The following is a 15288-nucleotide window of genomic DNA, read 5'->3' as shown; positions in this document are numbered from 1 at the left end:
AAATTTTTCAAGGTCACAAAGTTAATAAATGACAGAATTGGGATTAAAACCTGACTCTCTGGGGCTCTGAAGTCCAGATTCTTTCCAGGTGGGAACAATCATTTTGTCACCTCACCAAGCCAGGCTGAGGATGGCTCCAGACTGTACACTAATTATCTCCCTTAATTAACATCATAAACCTAGGAAGTGGGTTAGCAAAGTACACCATTTTTCAGATGACATAACAAAGGAACTGAGAGGTTAAGCAGCTTGCCCAAGGTCACACAGCTCCCAGAAGAGCCAAAATAGAATGAAAAAGTTAAAAAGGATTTTCCTGTAAATAGATCAACTTCATTGTTAAGGACTGCATTGATGATACATACATAGTCAGCATCACTTCCACAACGATTCACAGTTGTGATGAGAAAAATGACCCTTGAGGAAAAGAAAAAAACGTTTTACTGACTTGCTGCCTAGGCATTTAACAGTATGATAACCCTGCTCACACTCAAGAGTCTGGACATTCTGATTAGGACTCAAGTTTAGGATGCCTGCCATAAGTTCCCTCTTTGCCTTTTCCCAGGCACCTTTTAAAATAACCACTTAAGAGTTTAAGCCCGCGAAAAGTTCCAGTCACCCCCCACCCGCCACCACCTTATAAGTAATAGATGCTTGTTACCCTGCTCTAATACTTTGGCCACGTGACGTGAAGAGCCCACTCACTGGAAAAGACCCTGATGCTGCGAAAGACTGAAAGCAAAACGGGGCAGCAGATGATGAGATGATTGGATGGCATCACCAACTCAGTAGACATTACTCGGAGCAAACTCAGGGAGACAGTGGAGAACAAGGGAGCCTGGAGTGCTGTAGTCCATGGGGTCGGAAAGAATCGGACACGACCGAGCCACTGAACAACAGCAGCAACAGGGCTCTCTTATCTCCTGCTCCTAGCCTGGGATGGAGGGCAGCCCCTCCCCCAGCTCACAGCGCCCCCTGGCTTCTTAGATCTGTAAGTAACATATCTTGGACTCCTTTGAGTGTATTAAAACCTTGTCCTAAATCAATTTGACCATGGGTTTCACCTTCCCAAAATGGGAACTGGATACTGACAGAGGTACCTGCCCTCCCAGTGGGAAGCTTATATTGCCTCCTTTAGCAGGTTCCAATCTGCATGTTCTTAGTTTGATACAACAGCTCTGGCTTCCAGACAGAACTCTGTCAGAAGACAAACTGGCCATGCTCTAGACTAACATATACAATTATCCAGTTGATCCAACTAGCTTCCTAAATACCCCTCTGCAAAATTAAGACAAATAGGCTCCCACCTTGCCAAAAAAAAAAAAAAAGACCCTACTTGCAAGGCAGAAGACAAAGGTATTACAAATGTGTCTAATATTTAATTAAAAGTTATAATCACATTAACAAACAAGTAAAATATATATTCTCTCCTAATCTTTTCCCTGAACAAACATACCTATATAACAACCTGGAATGCCAGATTCCAATTTAGGCCTCTCAAATCCCAGAGCATTTCATACTGAAACATGGCAACACAAGGAGAACTTCTCCCCACATGTGTACACATGAATCCCCCTAACCCCGGAGGCAAGTTGTTCTCACAGCCTCCCATTCTTGCAAAGAACTGTTCCTTGTCTGGGGGTCTAGGAGTGCACACAGCAGAGGGGCAAGCCACCCTTAGGATGGAGAAGGGGGAAACGCTCCCTGAGGGCAGGCAGGCTACAAAGACCCCATTGAGCCTTGCCTGACTGAGAAGGGGTGAGATGAGAAAAGAGCCAAGTGAGCTTCCCCAAAACATAGGACACGAAGCACGGGCTCCTCTCGCCAAGGTCTAAGGGGGCAACTGACAGGCTCACATACAAGCTTTCAAAAGACACAGATGCTTATCATAAATCTCCCCAAATGTGTCCCGGGTTCCCTACCCTTCCCTAACCAAGACCTGGCCATCTATCAAAGTACCATTCATTCACTCCTCTTTTGGTAGTCAGAGCATTCACAGTTTGCAGTTTGCATTTCACTGTTAATTGCGTGATGTTTTCTGGATTTCTTAAATCTTGTCAACTGGATTGGTTTTGTTTCTCTAAAGTAGTGATTCCCAAACAGGGGCCATTCTGCCCCCCTCAGGAGACATTTTACTAAGTCTGCAGACATATCTGGTTGTTTCATTCAGTGGACAAAAGACATGGGTGTTACTGAACATTCTACAATGTATAGGACAGGCTGCCAAAACAGTGAATTATCCAGCCCAGGATGTTAGTGGCTCCCCAGGTGGCGCAGTTTGTAAAGAATCACCTGCCACTGCAGGAGAGACAAGAGACACAGGTTTGATCCCTGGGTGGGGAAGATCCCCTGCAGTAGGACATGGCAATCCACTCCAGTATTCTTGCCTGGAGAATCTCAAGGGCGGAAGAGCCTGGTGGGCTACAGTCCATGGGGTCGCAAAGAGTCGGACACGACTGAGCGCGCACACACACACACACACACACACGGGTGTTAGTAGTGCTAAGACTAGGAAACTGTTCTAGAGGAAGAACTCTTAGAAATTACAGAGGATGCTGTTTACTCCTTTGACCCCACACAGCCAAGCAGAGTGTCGAACCTCAATAAATCTTTGCAGGTAACTGACTGGCTAACCGGGCCCACTCCTTTATAAAATGTTCATTCACACAGTAACTCAAGCAAAACGAGTGTGACAGTAACCATGCTCAGCTCCAGGTACGCAAATATGAAGGAGTTGGCAGAAAAGGCAGACAAATAAACTGGTACTTTTAATACAGCTTGAGAAATTACCAGATACTTATATATATATATATCTGTTTATGTCTCCCCTCATCAGCCTATAAATCTCCAGGAAAGTAAGGATTCTGTTAAGTTCATTGTTGTGGTTCCAGCACCTTCTATGTTAATAGTGGTAGAAACAGTAGTAGATATTTTGGGTCAGTGGAAATAAATGCAATAATAGGCATAATGTTTTCTTCTTGCTGGTTTTGTCTGGTTTGTTTTAAAGGAGAAGAGTCTAACACAGCCTGGGGGAGAAGGAAGGAAAGCTGCCTTGAGGGAAGTTAATGTGAACCAAGCACTTATTACACTCAGCTCTCAGGACCCTCGAGGGATTGGTTTCAGGCCGCCATCCCAGCTCCCTACCCTCCCACCCCCACCCAGCTCCCAAAATTCCCCAATGCTAAAGTCCCTGATGTACAATGGCTAGTAGAGTCTGCCCTCCATATTTGCGGATTCTGCATCGGAGGATTCAGCCAACTGCGGTCTTGAATTTCAACCCGAAGCTGGTTCAGCCCATTGAGGTGGAACCCACAGATACGGAACCTGTGGATACAAAGGGCCAACTCTATATGCCAGAAACAGCTCTCAGCATTTTCAACGCACTATCTATTTTAAACTCACGACACTTCTACAAAAAGCCAGCCTTTACATGTGAGGAAATGGACCAGGAAGGCCGGTTAGCTCAAGAACAAAACAAACAGTGGAATCAGGATTTGAACACAGCTAACTTCGGAAACTTTGTTCTTAACCACTATTAGGCACTATGGAGACAGAAGTAAGGATTGGCCCCGTGAAGGCTGGACCTTGTGGTCTTGAAAGAAAAGATTCCAGGTAGAAGGCATGGTACAAGCAAAACCAATACAGCCTGGCTTGTTTCAGGGACTGCATCCTTTATCAATCTGACTAAATCATAAAGGGGAATACTGATGAAAGATGATGGCAGAGGAGTAATCATGGCCAGATCGTAAGAGACATCAGCAATGCATCATTTCCCCAAGATTATCAGGGAACAAGCATGTGCTTAGAGTCTAATATCTCTAGGTGGAATCCCAACTCCATCACTTTGTTAATGGTTCTCTCTGAACCTCCATTTCCTCAACTGTAAAACAAAGAACATACAAATATAAAATGGGAACTTAATAAAAATAGCTATGGAAAAACAAGATAACCAATACAAGCACTAAGAACAGGAGCTGATACATATCATGAGTCCAAGCAATGTTCATGACTTATTTTTGCTATTTTGGAGAAGGAAATGGCTACCCACTTCATTATTCTTGCCTGGGAAATTCCATGGACAGAGGAGCCTGCAGGGCTACAGTCCATAGGGTCAAAAGAGTCAGACATGACTTACTGACTAAACTGACCCCACCACGGTCATTGCTGGTCAAGTTTTTTCACGTGTGAATCTGCAACATAATGGCAGCTTATTTTCATTAAGCACCAAATTTATGAAACCATTGTCTTCCTAAATGACCTTTGCAGTGAATTCCACGAATTCCACACTTAACAAAGATGAACCTACATTCCATATGCACAGACGTCTGCACCCCGCCTCTCATCCCCTCACTACCACCACCCAATGCCCTTCTGCACTCACCAGGGCAGCTGTGGAAACACCCAAAGCTTCTGGAAACCATAGATTAAACACAAGGACAGAAAGGAACGTGCAGAAAGCTATAACTGCTTAAAGACTTAAAGACTAGCAACTTAAAGACTTTCCAGGCAGGAAGCACACACCTGACCCTTCGCCACCCTTCCGCTCTCACTACTGGTGTCCTCTCTGCCCGGAACATCTTTTGCCCTCTCTCACTACTCCCCCATCCTAACAACCTTCAAGCCTGAGTACAAATACCACTTCCTTTCAGCTTCCCTCCTTCCCCAGAATCAAGCGCCAAGTTCTGTGAATTTCCCCAGCCCTTTGCTTTCTATTTTGACTGTTGCAAGGATCACTTATTAAACAGAGGTACGAAGCAAGCAACGTCCTTTTAAGTGCTATCTGTATGCTATCAGGTAACTTTCACAATAAACCTGTAAGAAATGACTACAAGCCCCATTTTACAAACAGGGATGGTGAAGCTCTGAGAGTTGAACTTACCAGTGGTCATACAACCAGACAGGGAACTCCAAGCATTTGCTGACAGCTCCACAATCTGCTAAATTTTTCACTCTGTTATGCTGTCTCCCTTTAACAGCTCTATTGCCAAGACATTGGTTGATTAAATACATATATGCCTGTCGCACAGGATGACAGCAAGTCCCTTGATGGCAGGGACCAGGGCACATTTATCTTTGTAAACAATGGATAGTACTGTACCCATTTATATAACATTCTTAGGAGAATTAAATCAGACAGGATATTTAAACACTTAACATACTGCCTTAGGAAGCATCATTATGAACAAAGCTAGTGGAAGTGATGGAATTCCAGTTGAACTATTTCAAATCCTAAAAGATGATGCTGTGCAAGTGCTGGACTCAATATGCCAGCAAATTTGGAAAACTCAGCAGTGGCCACAGGACTGGAAAAGGTCAGTTTTCATTCCAATCCCAAAGAAAGGCAATGCCAAAGAATGTTCAAACTACTGCATAATTCCACTCATCTCACACACTAGTAAAGTAATGCTCAAAATTCTCCAAGCCAGGCTTCAACAATATGTGAACCGTAAACTTCCAGATGTTCAACTTGATTTTAGAAAAAGCAGAGGAACCAGAGATCAAATTGCCAACATCTGCTGGATCATCGAAAAAGCAAGAGAATTCCAGAAAAACATCTATTTCTGCTTTATTGACTATGCCAAAGCCTTTGACTGTGTGGATCACAACAAACTCTGGAAAATTCTTCAAGAGATGGGAATACCAGACCACCTGATCTGCCTCCTGAGAAATCTGTATGCAGGTCAGGAAGCAACAGTTAGAACTGGACATGGAACGACAGACTGATTCCAAATCGGGAAATGTCACCCTGCTTATTTAACTTATATGCAGAGTACATCATAGAAATGCTGGACTGGATGAAGCACAAGCTGGAATCAAGATTGCCGGGAGAAATATCAATAACCTCAAATATGCAGATGACACCACCCTTATGGCAGAAAGTGAAGAAGAACTAAAGAGCCTCTTGATGAAGTGAAAAAAGGAGAGTGAAAAAATTGGTTTAAAGCTCAACATTCAGAAAACTAAGATCATGGCATCCAGCCCCATCATTTCATGGCAAATAGATGGAGAAACAGTGGAAACAGTGGCAGACTTTATTTTGGGGGGCTCCAAAATCACTGCAGATGGTGATTGCAGCCATGAAATTAAAAGACGCTTACTCCTTGGAAAGAAAGTTACGACTAACCTAGACAGCATATTAAAAAGCAGAGATATTACTTTGCCAACAAAGGTCTGTCTAGTCAAGGCTATGGTTTTTCCAGTAGTCATGTATGGATGTGAGAGTTGGGCCATAAAGAAAGCTGAGCACTGAAGAATTGATGCTTTTGAACTGTGGTGTTGGAGAAGACTCTTGAGAGTCCCTTGGACTGCAAGGAGATCCAACCATCCCATCCTGAAGGAAATCAGTCCTGAATATTCATTGGAAGGACTGATGCTGAAGCTGAAACTCCAGTACTGTGGCCACCTGATGCAACAAGCTGACTCATGTGAAAAGACCCTGATACTGGGAAAGATTGGAGGCAGGAGGAGAGGGAGACGACAGAGGATGAGATGGTTGGATGGCATCACCGACTCAATGGACATGAGTCTGAGTAAACTTCAGGAGTTGGTGATGGAAAGGGAGGCCTGGCATCCTGCAGTCCATGGGGTCGCAAAGAGTCGGACAGGACTGAGCAACTGAACTGAACTGAACATAGTGCCATGTGCATAACAGGGCCTAATAATTCTTTGGCTTTGCTGACACTGTTACCACGTCAGGTGCCAAGAATAAAGCCTTGCATGTAAACCTGGAACAGAAGCCTATTTCTGAGGAACAAACACAATGGGTAAGGACCTGACAGAAGAGACAAATGCCACTCTCCTCATGCTACTTAAGGACCTTCCAAGTGGCTCAGCAGTAGAGAATCCACCTGCCAATGCAAGAGATGCAGGAAACGAGGGTTCAATTCCTGGATCAGGGAAGATCCCCTGGAGAAAGGAATGGCAACCCACTCTGGTATTCTGGTCTGGGAAATCCCATGGACAGAGGAGCCTGGTGGGCTGCAGTCCATGGGGTCCCAAAGAACAGGACATGACTGAGCACACAACACAGAACATACTACCTGACTGTTTAATCAGAAGCAGCACGAGTTGCCTAGAAAGTTTAAGTTTCTGTGATAGGGTGAACTGATTTATGTATTTTCTACCGCTATGTGGATGAGAGGGAAACTTTCTGTTTAGCAACACTCCTAAAGCTTGGTTGCTTTCTTGCTGCTCCTCATCCTCAGGGGGGATTTGTCAAAGTTCCCCTCTGAGGGATCAGCACTTAACAAGCTCTAAGCTTGGAGAAGAAAATCACAAAAGTAAGTGGAAGCACAAAAGGCAAAATGGAATCTGAAATTCTGATGCTTATAAACCTAAGCAAACACTTTCTTTTGTCCTCACAGGATTTTACAAGACTTAAAGACCATCCCATTCTTTCCTCATATGTTTTTGTCAGTCACCACCCAGGAGGAGGTAAGCTGTCTCAGAGAAAGCAGCTGTCCATCCTGTCCACTGCTATCCTAACTCATATCCGGTGCACTGTAGTCACTCATTAAATATGGGTTGACTGACTGGCTGCAATTATTTGCATGTGTGTGTATATGAATACGGGCTTCCCAGGTGGCTCAGTGGTAAAGAATCACCTGCAATGCAGGAGCCGCAGGAGCTGTGGATTCAATCCATGGATCAGGAAGATCCCCTAGAGGAAGGCATGGCAACTCACTCCAGTATTCTCGCCTGGAGAAACCCATGGACAGAGGAGCCTGGTGGGCTACAGTTCATAGCATCACAAAGACGTAGCGTGCATGCACACATATATGAATATATGTATTTATGTCAATACATATACATACATCATTCCATGGTTTATGGATAAATGTGTGTATATCCCCACACATATGTGTACATTGTACATTTATGTACACGTGTTTGTATTTGTGCAGAAGATTTGTCAGACTGGAAAACACAGATACCTGTTTGCCAAAGTTGTGTCTCCTTAACACAACAAAGGCTTCTGGCTGACCTGTTTCATATTTAACAAACATATGACAAATGTCATAGCTCACAATGCTTCCCTCATAGCTCAGTCAGTAAAGAATCTGCCTGCAATGCAGGAGACCCCGGGTTGATTTCAGGGTCAGGAAGATCCCCTGGAGAAGAAAATGGCAATCCATTCCAGTATTCTTGCCTGGAGAATCCCATGAATAGAGGAGCCTGGCAGGCTACAGTCCATGGGGTCGCAAGAGTTGGACACGACTTAGCAACTAAACCACCACCACATGACAAACGTAGACAGTGTATTAAGAAGTAGAGACGTCACTCTGCCAACAAAGGTCCGTGTAGTCAAAGCTATGGTTTTTCCAGTAGTCATGTATGGATGTGAGAGCTGGACCATAAAGAACAATGAGCGCCAAAGAATTGGTGCTTTTGAACTGTGGTGCTGGAGAAGACTCTTGAGAGTCCCTGGGTGGCAAGGAGATCAAACCAGTCAATCCTAAGGGAAATAATTCTGAATATTCATTGAAAGGACTGATGCTGAAGCTGAAACTCCAATACTTTGACCACCTGATGCGAAGAGCTGACTCATCAGAAAAGACCCTGATGCTGGGAAAGATTGAGGGCAGGAGGAGAAGGGTACAACAGAGGATGAAATGCTTGGATGGCATCACCGACTCAATAGAAATGAATTTGAGCAAATTCCGGGAAATGGTGATGGACAGGGAGGCCTGTCGTGCTGCAGTCCATGGGGTCACAAAGAGTCAGACACAACTGAGCGACTGAACAACACTACTATATACATACTAATGATCCAGATGTTAAAAAATCAATTAATCATTCAGAGTAGAAAAAAAAAAGACTTAACAAACAATGATATTTTGACTATCTTTCAAAATCCTCCTCCCTGTTTATTAGCTTCAGTGTAAAGTGTCGGGGTGGGGTGGGGAGGGCAGTGGGGCATATTAGGACTAATAATGATTCTTTGCAAATCTGCCAGGTGAAACATTCCAAGTTCTTTTGGCCTGGCCAAGTGCCCTTATTTAAGTTGTAACATATACAACTTACAATTTATAACAACTGGAATGATACTACTGACTGATTATATGTGCCAGACACTGGGCAGTGTTGGTTTTTTTTTTTTTTTTTTTTTCCTATTTAAACTTTACACCAACTCTGCCAGGTAGATGTTATTATCTCCATTTATTCATAATGAAACTAAAACTCAAAAAGATACAGTAATTTGCTGAAGATACTCTGCTGTTTACCTAGTCATGGCAGTCTAGGATAAACTCAGGATTCAACTCTGAAGCCCAAACTCTTTTTCAGCTCGCCAAGCTCTTCTGTCCATAGGATTCTCCAGGCAAGAATACTGGAGTGAGTTGCCATTCCCTTACCCAGGGGATCTTCCTGACCCAGGGGTCAAACTCAGGTCTCCTGCATGGCAAATAGATTCTTTACTGCCTGAGTCAAGCAGCATGCATTCAACGGTACCTCTTACACAGTTTTATAAATACTAACTTTGAGGGACATGTGTTCAGGCAGTTTTTATTTGTTGTCCTTGTTCAGTCGCTAAGTCGTGTCCGACTCTTTGCGACCCCATGGACTGCAGCATGCCAGACTTCCCTGTCCTCCACTATCTCCCTGAGTCTGCTCAAATTCATGTGGATTTTCATAAGTAATTCTCTGCACAGAGAGACTAGCCCACATGCCAGCCAAGCACACTGAACATCACCCCAGGCTACAGACAGTAAGAGGCAAGTGTGTCTCAGGAACAACCCGCCTGGGCTTCTCAGAAAATGAAGCATTTTCCTCTTGATGATGTCCTCCGAAAGAAATCCAGTCTCTAACAGAGCTTCATTCTTACTCCTCCTATACAAAAAAATGGGCTCATTCATTGCAAACGAATGGGAAGTTCTGAACTCATTTCCTTATAGTACTTGAAATGAAAGTGCTTTCTGTCTTTAGAGCAAAGAACTGCTGCATGCTATGCCCTTTGAGTAAAACAATCAATATCGTGAAGGTGAGAGAAAATGAGCTCTTATATATTTTTAAGGGGAGTGGAGTTATTTTTAAACTTAATGATAGCAGAATTCTGAAGAGAGCAAAGGAAATTCCCAGTTTAGAGAATTCCGCTGCCTTTCCCTGCAAGGATTGGCTGTTACCTCTTTGACCTTCTTTTCAGGAGCAGGCCTGAGAAAGGGAGGGAAACCATATGTTTTCAAAGTTTGTTTGTTTTCTTGTTTAATTTACAGATGTTTCTGAGCATTTGTAACAGCTGTGAAACTGTTTCAGTTGGTTCTCACCTGGCCCTATACTCCTTTGCTCCGCATAGGAAAGCACTGTCTACCCCCTCCATATCCCTAGACCGCAACCATCCCTGGAAGAGCCAAGGGCATCATCTTCAGCTGAAGGGACTGAAGGTGAAAGGGGCCCCTGACAGTGAGAGAAGCACCAGGGTGTCCCTTCAACATGACCAGGAGGACTGAGAAGCAGCAGAGGGAAGCAGGTCAGCCTTACCTCCAGTCTTCCCGCACAGTTCCTCCTGCCAAGAACTCATTTTTAGACCCTTAGGCTGAACGTCCCAGAAAGGAAGGGAAACTTCGACCTCTGAGTGATCCTCAGAGTTCTGATTTCCAAGCTGGTTTTAGTTCTGTGTGTTTTCTGAGTTCAACCCCCTGCCTAAAGCAATCTCCCGGTCACCAGAAGACAGCCACCGTGTAAGCGGAGCAAAATTGCTTTATGTGACAAAAATTTCAGCCCTGATCCCGCAAAGGTACCTGACCTTGGGGGAAATTAACTCCTCCTTCTGAAGATTTAGTTTGGGGGGCGGAGAGGGTACAATGAGGATATAATATCCATTATTAGAAAGTTGATAAAGCCCCAATAAAAATCACCTAGTCCCTGACTCTTTAGCAGATAGGGTTATCAATGAGTGTCCTGTGTTTATTATGGGCTCACTGCACAAAGCAGCGGAGCCAGGCTGGGTGTCCATGTTTTCACTGTCCGCGACTCCCTCGTTAGTGACTTCTCTTACCAACCATTCACCAAACCCCAGGAAGATGCCTGGTACCTGCTTCTAGTTCTCCACTGCTCTGAACTTCTACAGAGCCTAAGATACATTCTCATTAAGTTCAAGGGACAAAGTTAGCCTAGCTTTTTCTTCTCCTCGGTCATCGGCAAATCGCTGACTACCAGTCAGGCTTGGGAAGAAAGGCGAAAAGACTTTTCATGGCCAGGGCAGGTGTCCGCACATCTCTGGGGGTTAAGGGCTGGGGAAGGGCCCCCTGACTACCGTCTCCAGGTTGGGGAACGACAAAGAAAGGGCAGAAGGATAAGAAGATCCGGAAGAAAGGGCCGCTGCGAGGCAGTCCTCTCCGGTGACCCTGTCCTCGGCGCCCCGGGGAGGAAAGGACACGAGTGGGGTGGAGCCGCGAGGGCAGGAGTACCTGAAGATTCCGGCGGCCGTCCGGTTCCTCCTCCACGCAGTGCCCTGTTGCAGGACTCCCTGCACGATCTCCTTCTCGTCCGGCAGCCGATAGACAGGGAAGACGTAGAGCCAACAGAGGACCACAACGCAGAGGGCACTGGCTCCCACGGGCAGCCGGGTCCGCGGGAACTTCCACGCCAGGACGGCCATGGCCCCTCTGGATGTGTGTCTCCGGGCCCGCCCGCAGGGGCTCATCGCAGCTCCGGGGTCCCGGGGTGGGGGTTGGGGGCGAGGGCCGGAGCCTCAGCACCAGGCTAGGCGCAGCGGCAGCGGAGGGTTCCCCCCACGCCGGCCCTCCATTCACACACACCTTCCGCTTTCTTGCACGCACTGGGACGCCCGCTCCTTGGGCGCCCAGGACCCCAAAGGTCAGCGCAAAGATGTTTTTTTCCAATGCAACTTTTTCAAGGATATCTTGCTAGGGTAAGTAGCCGGGGAGCAAGTCACGAGCTACGGCCATGGTCGTTTCTCCCTGCAGAAGGCGGGCGCCGGGGTCTCCGAGAGCGCGGGGACAGGGGGTGGGGGGCGGCGGCGGGGTGTTGCTCCCGCCGGTTCTGCAGCATCACCGTCGCCCTCGGCGTGGGTCCGGGGAGAGGCTCGGCTCCCTCCCAGACATCTGGCCCGCGGCGTCCCCTTCCGAGCGATGCTCCTGCGCCCTTCGCCGCCTCTCCCCGCCTCCGGCTCTGCTGCGCCGCCAGGCACCCCCCCCGCCCGCCCCACGCCGCCCCCTAGACGCGCCAAGTCCTTGGAAATTTCCACGGCGGCCGGGACCGCTAGCCCGCCCCGGGCTTCTCCTCCTGGCTTGCCAGGACCCCCGCTCCCCACCCCTCCCGGAGAAGAAAAGAACTCGCTCTCATCAGTGAATTCAGCGGCGCGCCGCAGCCTTCCGCGGCGCCCGGGACTTCGCAGACACACGCCCGGGGATTGGTGGAAATCAAGGTCTCCCCTCCTTCCCCCACCCGCAAAATTGCCTCTTTTGACCCGTTCAGATCCGCGACGCTCGGCTGGAGAAAGAACCCCCCTCTCCTGCTCTGGTCCCTCCGGAGGTAGAGGCAAACAATAAAATAAAAACAATAAATAATAACCCCCCTCCCCCAAAATGTATATATTCAAATCCCTGAGCGTGGCCGAGGCTGGCGGACAGTCTGACCCTCCGACACGCAGCCGGCTCGCTGGGGCTGTCACCCCGCCGCCGTCACGCTCGGCTCTCTCTAACTGGTTGGTTATTAACCCGCAGTGAGGCGCGAGGAGGCCGGCGGAGACTGAGTCCTTGCTGGGCCCCCACCCCCATTCCCCGGTCCCGAAGCCGCGGCTCCCGTGGTCCCCGTGCGCGCGCACAGGCGGGCACACACGCTCGCGGGCTCGCGGGCCCGCGCGCGCTCACGAGGAGGTACTTGCACCCCGGGGTCCTCCGCTTCGCCTCCGCCCTGCGGGGAAAGGCGCTGCCGCATCCAGATGTGAGGTCGGCTGGTAGCCAAGCGAGCCGACCTCGGGACGGACGTGACAATGCCTTGGAGGCCCGGTCGCCTTCTCTCCCTGTTAGACGACAGGGCCGTCTGTTCCTCGACGTCTTTCTAGCTCAAGCGACCAGCTTATCGCAACCCCGACCTTGGAAAAGCGCCACCCGCCTGGGCCGGCGGAGTCCAGAGACCCTTAGTGTCTGCGACCACTGGTGGCCGGGCGAATAGCGCGGCTACCTCCTAGCGGCTGCCTGTACTGTTTGCTTAGGCATCGCGTCAAGCATGAAGTGTGCAGGGACAAAGAAATCCCGCAGCCTGCTACCGGGGTCGCCTTCGTCGTCAGGAGATCACAATTTAAGGCCATAGCTTCAGCTGCTCAAGCCCACTTTGGCTACCGCGTCCCTCAAATCTACAGTGACTGTTAAGTAGCCTGATGCATCTTTATCTACTGAGAGATGGGACTTAAGAAGTTGATGGAAAGTTATTTATCAAAAATCACCACCAAAGTTTCATCCTCCCTCCAAGGCCCACTGCCCTCCGCCTGCAGAAATACCTCCTACTTACTTTAGGCAAATCAAGAGAGACGAAAAAGCCTGAAATCCCAAAGTTACATCTTACACAGTGGAACCTAATCCACAGTCTTTGAAATGATGATTACCTGAAGTCCGGCAAAATACCCAACCCACTTTCTTCTGCTCTGGGAAGGGGATTCAGGGAACGGGGGTGGTCCAAGGGGCCAGGGAAACGTGTCCCATAGTTGCCAGACTGGATAAATCATATGCCTCCTTTGTTTCAGTGATTTAAATCGAACCCAGACTATCCTAATTTCTCTTCCCCACCCACCCCCCCAGTCCAACGGATACACCTATTCCAATTTAAGGGCTACAAATCAATAGGACAGAAACCACAAATATGGTATGGTTATGAAGGGTCTGTGTGAATGTTCCCCTATTTAACATCATTTAAAAATGCAGCAAAGTTGTGCCTTAAACTGAGGGGCTTCTGTGATGCAGTGTGCTGTTTTTCCTTCTTCTGAAAATTAAGATTCTATTTCCCTACAATCCAGCCTCATTATCTGCTTATCTGGAGCTTGAACACTTGAATCTAGGCAGACCATTGCCTGTCCCCCTTCCAAGTCTCACAGGCATCTCTTTTGTCACTGTGTTTTGTGGTCCGTGTACTTCTTGTATGGGATATCTTTTTTTCTCCCTCCATACAAATACAGTGCATCATTGAAGGCCAATCCAAGGTGCTGGGGATTTCTCCCTCTATGTGTTCCCAGATCACCTAAAACATAGACTTTGTGAGTAGGAACTCATTAAACATTTCTGATTTCTGCTTCTATTCCCTTTGACCTCCTGATCTGAATGTCTGTAGAGTTACCTGTCTCTGACAGATGATTAAACATTAAGATGTGTCGTGTTCTGTTGCTAGCATTATTCATATGTAACTTTGTCTCAGCAATGGGGTAGTAAGAATATTGGGTCTCATGTATCAAATGACAAGCCTATACTTTTCATCCAAAGGAGGATCAATGTCTGGGGAAGAGCAGAAACAATATTTTACATTTTTTTCATGTTCCTCCAGGTGCCATCTCAGGCTTGAACACATACATACTCAACAATTGTTGCTTGATTCCTTTCTTGATAAATCTGAGCATTTCTAATTTATTCCAGCTGTTGCTAAGGCAGCACTGTTTAAGGAAAGGTATAAACCTCCATGTTTAATGTTTTAAATAAAATATTTTACCTGATATTTAGCCCTTTGGCTTATATGACTTTTAGTAGGCAGTTTAGGTGTTGTTTTATAGTTCAGCATCTGAGTACACACAAGCGGGCTTTGCTCTATAAATGTCTTTTACTGGACCAGTAAACATCATGTAAACACCATGGGCAAAACTACCTGATACCATAAGTAAACTTGATGGGCAGCACTTTTGTGACATTGGAGTTCTGAAAGTGGTCTAAGATACATCCATCACAGAACTGAAGCCATGGAGAAGAGAGAGAAAAAGAGCCCCTCTCATTGAACAGTCAAGAGAGACCAAAATGCAGAAAGATAATCAGAGTGAATGGGTCAGGTGCAACTTACAAGTTAGCTTGGACACTAATGGTATGTAGAGAAATATTAATAGTCACATAGAAGTATCTCATTAGAAGATTAAAAATTCAAAAATGTCATCCTTTCTTCAGTCTCCTCTCAAGTTCTTGTTGTCAAAATGACTTGGAATGAAGAGATAAAAGCCAAAAACATGCCCTTTTCACAACAAGTTATAATACCAAAGTAAATAGGGTTGTAGTGTGAGAAAGACTGAATAAATGCATTTGCTTATCTTCACTCCATCTTGTGACCCCACTAAAAGGACAATAAAGGAATAAAAGAGGC

General features: G+C 46.6%; 1 protein-coding gene across 2 annotated transcripts in view; it reads right to left on the bottom strand.

Moving 5' to 3' along the window:
* The window catches only part of ST8SIA1 (ST8 alpha-N-acetyl-neuraminide alpha-2,8-sialyltransferase 1), a 183223-nt gene extending 171125 nt beyond the window's left edge, over positions 1-12098 (bottom strand). The window contains exon 1 of one of the 2 annotated variants that reach the window (XR_003034555.2): positions 11403-12098. Coding sequence is in view for 1 of the 2 variants with exons in the window: in NM_001032299.1 (NP_001027470.1) it covers positions 11403-11638 (236 nt within the window). In the remaining variant the exon portion in view is untranslated. 2 annotated transcript variants of the gene reach the window in all.
* Between the last annotated feature and the right edge of the window lie 3190 nt (positions 12099-15288).

The sequence above is a fragment of the Bos taurus genome, chromosome 5 (genome assembly GCF_002263795.3).
Source record: "Bos taurus isolate L1 Dominette 01449 registration number 42190680 breed Hereford chromosome 5, ARS-UCD2.0, whole genome shotgun sequence".
NCBI classification, from domain to species: Eukaryota; Metazoa; Chordata; class Mammalia; order Artiodactyla; family Bovidae; genus Bos; species Bos taurus.
Note: the sequence above shows the minus strand (reverse complement) of the source record. Positions and strands in the feature narration are given on the sequence as shown.